Genomic DNA, 10,612 nt, shown 5'->3' on the forward strand with positions numbered 1-10,612 from the left:
TGCAACATGTGGATTTTAAAGGGTCAAGTTTTATTTAAGATTGAGTATGATTCCATCCCTGAAAATAGAAACCATTTGGTATGCCTTCTATCTCAAATAGTCTTGAAAACAATGGGTTTGTTGTCAATGAGGATAGTTAGACCATGAAGCATAATTCAGTGAAAAAAGCACTTAGATCTTAGTGGAGACTGGTGCAGACACAAGTACATGACTAGGATATTCAAATACAGGACATTTACAGCACGTTGACCCTTTGGATGTGAGCCAGTCTCAGAAGCAACAGGGCTGTGCTGGGGCAAGGGCTATGCCCACCACGATTTGTTCAGCACAGCACTGTGCTATGGGCACAGGGCACACCCCAAAGCACTCACGGCAGTCTGGATCCATCAGGGTGGGCTTAGCACTCACAAAGAAAAGGCTGTCAGGATATATGGGGAAAAGAGGAAGCCTTGTGAACTAAAGCCTGCAGCTCTTAGCAGCAGGAAATTTTGAATTTGGATATGAAATTAAGGTCCTTTTATCTATGTGATGGAAAAAGACTTATAGGAAACTCTAGGAAATGACAGAAGTAAAAAGGCAGCCTTTGAGACAAGCACAGGATGGAAGAGACAACTCTACACCTTCCTCCCTCTCTCCAGAAATGACTAGGTTTGAGAAAGTTTGGGGTTTTCCCAGACAGTAAGGCACATTAGCATGGGATTCAGCTGCGGCTGGGAAACGAATTGCATTGCGACATACTGCAGTCTATTCCTGTGCCTGTCAGTCACTTCACCTTTGTCTGCTCCATGCCAGAGGGGCACTGAGTAACGCCTAAATGAGCACATTCCCACAACAGCTTCCAACTGGCTTTGCTCTTTGCCTGGCCACATACCATATTCTGGGATGCACAGCACATGCTTCCCACTCGGGGAATTAATGGCATCATGAACTCATCCCTTTTCCTGACAACACTTACAGGCTGGCATTTTATATTGCCTACTGTACAACCAACAAAGCACTTGCTGCTGACACTTGGGTATAATGGATTTTTTTCATAGCTTTGAGTCTTCTGACAGCATTTCTGGGCTTTGTGTAATATATGGTGATGCCTTCTCAAGGCTGACCTAGAACAGAAGCTAGACAGAGTTAAAGAATAAAGTAGGTATTTATTAGAAGGCCTCAATGGATACACCTTGGGCAGTACAAGAGCCCAGCCAAGGCTACACCCAAGATGAACCCAAAATGGTCACAAAATGGACCGCCAGTCATGAAGTCTCACACTTTTATAAGTTCTGGTCCATTAGCATATTGGAGTTAATTGTCCAATTATAGCTTTAGGTTATGAAGTCTGATCCTTCTTGTTTTTCTCTCTTCAGTCCACATTGTTTATGCTCTCGTGCCTGAAATTTGGGTGGTTGTCCTTGGTTCCAAGCTAGGAAAGGAATTGCTCTGTCTAGCTTCTCTGTGAAGAGAGCTTACCATCCCTTAATATGAAGCTCAGAACTACATACTAAAGCAGTACAGAATCTGAAAAATATAAAAGCTAAAACCTAAGGCATCATGGTAGGTGACTGAATTATTTTGATTAACTCACTTGCCCTCTAATCATAATTTCACAGGTTAGATGTCCCACTAATCCAAATTCTTGCAAGGCTAAAAATAGATTTGGTGGTTTCTCCTAGCTGTGCTCAGAGGATAAATGCTGTATTTCCAACTAGCTGGGATTTAAGAAGACATTAAAAAAAATCCCAAAACAAAAAATCCCCCACAACACCCATCAGTCCCCTCCCTCTCCCAACTTATCAGAAAACACAACATAACTGAGATTCCATTTCTGGCAAGATTTCAGACATAAAGCCTGTGTATACACAAACCTAGGCAATAAGAGGTGAAAGAGCTTAAAACAAACAACTTGTCATATTCGAGTATATTGAGTCACAAGACTAGAAGCCTTTCTGAGTGAAGCTATCCTATCTAAAGGTCTAAAACTAGATCAAGGAAACCTGAGGCAAAAGCTTGAAGACAGCAAGGTAAGACTCAGAGGCAGGTTTATGGTCAGGTAGGCTTCAGACAACCTAAGAAGAGGCAAATTTGCATTGATACGTTAACAAATTGTAACTATGGGGATTGAATAAGATAGTGATCAATGAAAAAGTACAACTTGCTGTGCTCTTACATGGAGTGACAGCTCCTGTAATAAATATGCTGGCACTTGAGTTCCTGGAAAACGGGGAATCCAATTGTTACGCGGAAGATACCAGTTTTACAGGGGGGGTCTACAAGCCTATTATTTTAAATCAGCTTCTCTCAGTACTGTGAGATAACAATTTTGCATGGTCTCAGAGAAGGTTCTTCTAGAACCAATCTCTAGTGGAGGGAACAGTATACTGCCGATACTCCTCTCTCTATGTAAACTCCAAATCTACAGTAATCACTGTACTTTAATATCGATCGGATACCTCAGGAAAACGGTTAGCAACCCACAGACCCTTGGCAAGACTTCTGTGACAAGAAGCCAAACTGTCAATCCCACCATGAGGAGCATGTGCAAGTGGCTCAAGGTGCACAGTGCCGAAGAAAAAAAACTCCAAAAGAAAGAACTTAGCGTCTCAGAGACCGAGATCGAAACCACTCCTTTACAACAATCGAAAGAGAGGAAGCTCCGGGGCCGGTCCGTGCTTTCTCTTGGCCCAAGCTGAATCATCCTCGTGGGATCCCCTTTCCCCGCGGAATTAAAGCAAGGCTGCCTACGGAAACACCAGGATGTGATCCACAGACCTCCGAAACCCACGCCGGCATCTTCGACCGGCACCTCCACCCTTTCTGGGGGCTGGTTCAGGGAAAGGCGGGCTCGGCTCGGCCCTTGCCCCGGGGATGCCCCACGCCGGCGGCCCCCGGCCCACCCCGTTACCTGTCTAGCAGCGGCCCCTGCAGGCATTTGAGGGCCACCGGGACCCTCCAGTCAGCGTGGCGGGCGGCGGACACGGTCCCGTAAGCGCCCCGGCTGATAAAACGCAAGTCCGGGAGTTTGCTGGAGGGGATGGAGGGGAGGCCGTAGCTGAGGGCGCCCGCCCGGCCCCCACCGCCATCCCCGCCGCTCATGCTCGCACTCCGCCGGGCTCAGCGGGGCCCGGAGCGCCGCTCCTCTGGCCCCACTTCCTCGCTCTCCCTCGGCAGCTCCCTGCCCCGCCTGCTCTCCAGTTGGCCAGCGCTTCTCTCCTCCTTCCACCCCACCGACGAGCCACTTCCTCACGGAAAAAGCGTCCCGCGGTTCGCGGGTCGGGGAAGGCGGAGCAGCCGGGATGGGAGGAGCGAGCCGGGGGAGCGCGGTGCCGGCGTGCCCCGGAGAGCCGTGCCGGGGCCGCGGCCTCGCCTTGGGCCGCCGCGGGAGCGCTGTGGCGGGCCGCGTCCCTCGGGCCCTGGATGGAGCATCCCCCCATCCCGCCCGAAGGAGCGTGCCCTGCGCTGCACAGGAGGAGGCATCGCCCTCCGTCCCGGGCGCGGGCGAGTTCTGCGCTCGAAAAGTGATGCAGGATGCCAGAGCCGAGCGCAGATCGCCGCAGTGAATGGTTCACTGCATAGAATCACAGAATGATGTGGATTGGAAGGGACCTTAAAGATCATCTAGTCCTAAATCCTCTGCCAGGACAGGACACACCTCCACTAGACCAGGTTGCTCAGAGCCCCATCTGGTGTGTACTCGTTGCTCAAGCAAAGTGAGAAAAGCTTTGTCTCATGCAGTCGCTTATCTCCTCCGTGCTTGTCCTAGGAAGATTTTTCAGGATATCGACATTTCAAAAAGACAATTTCGAAATTTCCAGTAAGTGCAAGTTCACCCTTGCCCATGCTCATAGCGAGCTGCCTATGCTGATACATGGATGTATTTATTGGATCTTTATGTGAAGGTTGCGCAGGAAGCTTTTCTAAAGCCTGTACGCCAAGCCAAGTTCTCACAGACTAACAAAGTAATTTAAGTTAAAGGTAGCGATTTGTAGCTTTCCACAAGCAGTGACAGTCCCACAGGATGAAATAAAGGTAAATAGAGCAACTCACTTGCCTTTCCATGTGTTTGGATCATGAGCTAGGTGCCTGTGGCTTTTAACCTCTCTTTTCTCCCACTCGTGGATGTGGACAATGAGAATGGAATGAGGAAAAAGACCTAAGTTTTCAAGCTGTAATATGTTCAATATTTCACAGCATTCATTTTAAGACATGGCAACAACTTTTCAGCTCTATCTAGGTCCTAACACTTTAGTTTTATGACTTTTCCAATAAATCTTTGATGATTTATGTCCTCCAAATGCTTCAGCATTATGAACATATGAGCAACCATATAAAGCAACCAGTGACTTACTCTACTTTCATTTTTTAGTTGCTTACTCTACTTTCAGTTTTCAGTTAATCCATGTCCTTTAGACACACTAGGTGGTTTCCCAAAACTGTAATCTTGAGGCAATGTTTGCAATACGCAAGTTTTGGGTATCTGTTTATGCATATCCCTCTCTATATTAACCATGTTGGTATTACCATTAGTCATACCATTTTAAATTTGGTGTATAAGGAAGATTTTGTTTCCAAAAGAAAATTACATGCAAAGGACAATTACCATGAGCTTGCATTATAAAACCACTGTGTAGATACATACTTACAGTCTTTGCCATTAAAATGTCACTATACTGAAGATTTATTTGTGCATCTTGTTACTGTGTGCTGTGTTGATTTAATGTATATTTATAGTGTTAAGTACACTGACTTAAACTCCAGGAAAATTATAGTAATTCTAAAAGTGGATGTGGAGGCAGCACTGTTGGAGCAGTGCCATGCTTCTCTTGTCATGCCTGTTCCAGGTACAGTGTTCCTGGAGCTGCAGTCCTTGTGACACCCCAAACCCTAACCCCAACCCTAATGGGAGCTTGGGGGTGAGGCTGAGGTCCTGAGGTAGATGAAACTTTTGATAAAACGAAAGTTTTTTTGTTAGAAACAGTTTCTAAATTATAGAAGCAGTATTTATAGCATGTGGCAGATAAATAGCTTCCTGTGGTTTACTTCTTTGAGATTTTAACTGGTGAGTTTTCCCACATAGTCCTTTTCATTTTTAAGTGTTGGATCTGACTTGTCCTTTCACATGGAAATTTCTTGAAGGTCCCCACTGGGTAAGCGAAGCCCACAGCAAAGAGGATACTTTTTCTCTATGTGGTTATTCATAGTGGTTTGATTACTGTTGTCATAACTGTAATTTACTTGAATTTAAACTGGAAAAAATTAGTTCTGGAAGTGTGAAAGCTATGGTGATGGGCTTAGTCTTCCTCCAGCTTGCGAAATCAAGGAGGGCAGCTAGCTACTATGTGATCAGTACATCATGATGCTGACTTGTAAAACACTTTCCATTCCTTGTATCTCTGTAAACGATCAAGTGAAATAACAACTGAAATTAAACACACTTTCCAGACTGAGATGGTATTTGCTTTTTGACGTTCTTCCCTGTGGGCAGCATAGTCTGGAAAGAGCTTTTACATTTCTACTGTAAACAGGTATTCACATTGATGTTGAGAAGAGGGTATAAAGTACATATCTCTCCCTGTGCATCTCCACCTGAAAACCAGGCCTCTTATGCATAGATATACATGCACCTGTTTACAGTCATGTGTATGGTTTAAAAAATTCACACTACCTGCATGTCTCCACTGGTATAAAGACTTTCTTTTTTCAGTGTCAGTCTTGTTCCTCCACCAAAAAATTTTAGTGCCTTCATTTTTATGGATATTAAGCACCATATCTAGTTGTGGTTTTTTGTTTTTTTTTTTTTTTTTTTTTTTTTTTTTTGCAGTTCGCCAGATTGACTGTGTTTCCACAATGGCAGGAATCTCTTTGTCAAGACAAGATGTTCAGATTGAAAAATGCTGTGGTTGCATGATTGTGATTTTATATCCCAAACAACTTTACCATATTTTTGCTGTTGGACTTAAACATGACAGACCCTGTTGCCTACTAAATATTCTGAAAAATTTGGGGAAACGGCACTTTTTTTCCCTTAACACTTGATAGTCTCTGATTCTTAGTTGTGTCTTTGGAGCTGCATAAAAGACCCTGTTTTAGAAAATGAGTTTTCATTCAATAATCACAGTGCTTTTGTCCCTGCTTTTTACTTTGTGGGATTTTTTCAAGCTTTTACATTAAAAAATGAGGGATATTAGGTTATAATAGCCTTTTTAAAAAGAATATTTTGCCTGGATATTTTGTACTATCCACATTGCAGGAATGAAGGACTTTGGTAGTAACCTCTTCAATTGTGTTTGGTCTTACTGAAGCAAGTATTTTTTTCTGAAATAATGCATCAGGTGCTTAGATTCTGGCTGAGATCCTGTTTTGCCTGCTGTCACGCTGACAGTGTAATGATACACTTGCTCAGATCTATTGGTAATGAGTGCTACAACCATGGAAACCAACAGCCTTTGAAATCCTCTGTGTATTCTCCTGCCAGCCTCGACCAACTCTTCTTTGTTAGCATGTGCCACACTCTAGGTGGGCTGTTCCTGAGCATCTGAGCTCTTTTGGAAGTTGTTACCTATGGTTTTAGATGTCTGTTGACACAATTTTATATTAAGAGAGCTGCATGAAAGTACTTGTATCCAGCTATTACAACATGTTGACACTACCCAGCTGACTGAATCAAGGAACAGAGCTGCTGAGAGCTTTTCTAGCAGTTTGGAGGGAGGGAGGGAGGGAGGGAGGGAGTGCTTGGAGTTTGAGGCTTCTGAGTCACCTGCATATTTATTTCAATATTGTGCTACGGTGCCCATGTGGTGATGACACATCATGAGTGTAAAACCAGGATAAACTCTATGATGCTTTGATGCTCTTTTGAAGGTAAAGAAAGTAACTCTTTGATGCTCTTTTGAAAGTAAATGACATTTCTTTTCAGCCCTAGCAGTTTAACAAAGCCACCCCACACTTTAACCATTTCAGTGCTTATTTGCTGTTTTCACTGAGCTTCTTCTTTTCTCCACTTGCTTGTGGGGAATGAGCAACGTTATGAAGGTAGTCCTCTTCCTAGCCCCTGGCTTTGCATGAACCAAGTGAACCTTTCTGTGTGGAAGTAATGCAGAGGCAAAAGTTTGGCAGAGGAGGAAGGAAAAGAGGGGGTGATTTTGAAAGATTCTCCTTAGACACAACAACACTGTAGTACTTTTCTGTACCTTTCTTAGCACGTGGATTCTCTGGGGCCAGATGAAGCCCAGATCCATTCTAGGTGTGAATCCAATAAAAATGTGTTTGACCATTTTTTAGCAACAAGGACAACTGGCATGGGATGACTGTCATCCATCTGAAAGGGAATCTGCATCAGAAATGCCATTAAGAGTAGTTCCTAGCTCTAATTCCTGAACCACAGATACTATTGGGAGAGCAGGATTTCTCATGAGTCAAAAAGGATTATTCTAATAGAATTCTTACAGAATTATCTCCTGTTGGAAGATGAGTGCCAGGCCTAGGAGCATTCCCTGACACCTCCAACTTTACAAGCACAGGTAGCATTAGGTGTTCAGTGGTCTGCTGCATTCAGGATTAGTCTATGTGCATTTTTTATGCTGGGTATTTCCTCAAATACTTCAGCTTCCCCCTTCCCCTACTCCTAGGTTTTAACCTTTATTTTGGTTTTCAGTCTAAAATGCTACTGATCTTGGTGTTTCCCATAAAATTAGCTCAGCTGAGAGAAAACTGAAAAATTTTCTTTCAGCAGTGAATTAGGGCAAGGTTTTTTTCCCCTTTTATTTTCTCTTCCAAAATTTACACTATTACACAAGTGCAGCAGGGTTGATGCAAAGCCATCAGGTCAGGAGAGGGGATTCTGCCCCTCACTTCTGCTCTGCTGGGACCCACCTGGAGTGCTGCATCCAGCTCTGGGATCCCCAGCACAGGAAAGACATGAACCTGTTGGAGTGAGCCCATGGGAGGCCAGCAAGATGATCAGAGGGATGGAGCACCTCTCGCACAAGGAAAGACGAGGGAATTGGGTTGCTTAGCCTGGGAAAGAGAAGGCTTTTTGCTATTTGCAGCCTTCCAGTATCTGAAAGGACTGTACAAGAAAAATGGAGAGGGACTTTTTAGAAGAGCATGACATTACAGGGGAAATAGAATCAAATGGAAGGAGAGTAGGCTTAGATTAGATATCAGAAAAAAATTTCTTTATTGTGAGGATGGTGAAGTACTGGAACAGGTTGCCCAGAGAAGCTATGGATTCCTCATCCCTGAAAGTGTTCAATTCCAGGTTGGATGGAGTCTGAGCGAGCTGATCTAGTGGAGGTGTCCCTGCCTATGGCAGGGCAGTTGGAACTAGGTGAACTTTAAGGTCTCTTCCAACCCAAACCATTCTATGATTCTATGATTCAAGGCACCTCCTGGACTGTAACAAATCTGCTAGGTCTGTAATTTCAGTTCTCAGAAATACATAATGTATTGGAGCTCTGTCTTCTAGCTTGAATAGCTACAATTCTTTCCAAATAGCTGTCAAGCCATCAGTCATGACAGAGTCATAAAGGAGAACAACATTCATTACTTAACTGCAAAAATGCAAGGCAAGGTCTAGATAATCAAGTGATGCACAGAACCAGGTGGGAAGTGTGGGAGTTGGAAATGTTATACATTTACATTTACTTTTTTTGGGGTTTGTGTTGGCACTTAAATAAGGGGAAATTTGGCATGTTTATTTGACAACATCTATGTGCTTTGGAATCAAATTAAGATGCAGCCTATCTGTAAATGAAATGAGAAGTTAAGACTTGTAAGAACTTAGCATACTTAGCAGCGTACAGGACTGCATTCATAACAGGAAAAATAGCCCAAATTTCCAGCTCCAGGTTTGAAAACCTTCCAAGGAAAAATTTTGCCTAGATTCTTTGATTCTGGTAGTCAAAGCCTCAGTAATTTCTTTAGTAAGTGCAATTACTTCTTGCTCATTTAGGAGCAGGTATTTCCTGATAAGTATTATGTTGAAAGTCTCTGACTTTTAGCAACAGTGCTGACGCTTCGAGGAATTTGTAGTAAGACAGAATGAATCAACCTGTTAATCATTTTTTGAGGCATAAACACATGGCCTTCTCTTCCTGTTTTATAAACAATTAGCATGTGTCATCTGGGAATAACGTAAGGCATATTTTCGTCACAAATGTAAGAGTTTGCAGTGGGGTAAATTCTAGAAAATAGTCAAAAAAAAAAAAAAAAGGCCAAAAAAACCCCAAACCAAACCAGACCAAAAAACCAAAACAGAAATGAAGGTGGAATATTTTCATGAACAATATATATGCAAAACCTATATTAAGTGAGGGCTCTGTTTACACAGGGTACAAGACTCTCACAGTTTCAATTTTTCTGAATGCCCATAGGTCATTAACATGAGCCTTTCACAAGTGTTTATAGAGTGGAGCAGATGGACCTTTTCTGTGACTGTCTTCCATGAACACACTGACACTTGGTCAATATAGGAAATGAGTTAACTGGCTTGGGGTTACCACAGCTCACCTTTGTACAGGGTAAAATAACCCAGAAGGGCTGAGATTGCAGTTGGGCTGGAGCAGAAAATTTGGGTTTGGAATGCATTTGAGGTGATCTGAGGAATGAAGGTGATTCTCTGGAGCTCAATTCAGAAAACTGGACGCATCAACATGATTCAGTTTTTGCTGGCAATGGTAAAAACGTAATATTATTGTCTTGAGTAAAGCATATGAGAAGAAGATACCCCAACAATCACTCCTAACAGTTAACACTGTTGGATTTTCGGTGTCCTTTAGGCATCCCAATGGCATCTCCTGAATCTGCTGAATTTAGAAGTATGGGAGGTAAGTGAAAAACTTTTTATTATACTCAGACATCAGTGTGAACAGGCTCAGAACTTCCATGGTGAAGCAAAACAGTACCAGATTCCATATTTTTCCATTTTAAAATACAGTTTCATGCTTAAGAAAACCTCCTAATAACTTTTCACTAAAATGAAGATTTAGCACACCACAGCTGCATGCATGATCTTATGATTCATCTGATTCTTATGGCTAAATGGAAATCCTGGAAGAAATTTGCTGGAGTTCACTCTGATCACTCTGTGGGTAGCAAGGCCCACTGTCTGTTAGAATGCCTTAATATACTTTTATATTAAAAAGAATAATCCCTTCTTGTTAATAAGAAGCTTGCACATCTTATATTGTGGTTATCTAGTAGAACTGCATGCCATTTTTCCACTATCTTGTTCCTTTTCCAGTGCAAAGAGCTTGGACTGAAAAAGGCAAACTTCTACAAAAGACTGGTTCTTAAAACTGTTTGAGTATTTATATTGTGGTTATCTAGTAGAACTGCATGCCATTTTTCCACTGTATTCTTTCAAGTATGTTGTTAGTATTACTGTATGTTTCACATGCCACCTTGTGGTCTTCAAGGAAAAAGAAATTGTGTATGATTTGGCTAACTGGAAATACATTTCTGTAAATATTTTCAATCATTGAAAAACTCCAGTATAGATTCATATCTCAGTAAATTTACTGAACCCAACTTTTCAAGAGTTTTATAGAGTACCTTTCAAGAGTATCAAATACAAATTAGTTTAAAACATGACCTTCAAGCTGAAGGCATTTCTGTTGTAGTAGTT

The 10,612-nt window shown here is 42.6% G+C and overlaps 1 protein-coding gene across 3 annotated transcripts in view; it reads right to left on the minus strand.

The window, feature by feature from the left end:
* The window catches only part of RIPK2 (receptor interacting serine/threonine kinase 2), a 24,337-nt gene extending 21,090 nt beyond the window's left edge, over positions 1-3,247 (minus strand). For 2 of the 3 annotated variants that reach the window (XR_005954861.1, XM_041464403.1), the window contains exon 1: positions 2,891-3,247. Coding sequence is in view for 2 of the 3 variants with exons in the window: in XM_041464403.1 (XP_041320337.1) it covers positions 2,891-3,081 (191 nt within the window). In the remaining variant the exon portion in view is untranslated. The remainder of the gene's footprint in view (positions 1-2,890) is intronic. The other variant, XM_041464404.1, reaches the window with a different exon arrangement.
* Positions 3,248-10,612: the final 7,365 nt, after the last annotated feature.

This window comes from Pyrgilauda ruficollis, unplaced genomic scaffold (assembly GCF_017590135.1).
Source record: "Pyrgilauda ruficollis isolate IOZ18807 unplaced genomic scaffold, ASM1759013v1 scaffold18, whole genome shotgun sequence".
Taxonomy (NCBI): domain Eukaryota; kingdom Metazoa; phylum Chordata; class Aves; order Passeriformes; family Passeridae; genus Pyrgilauda; species Pyrgilauda ruficollis.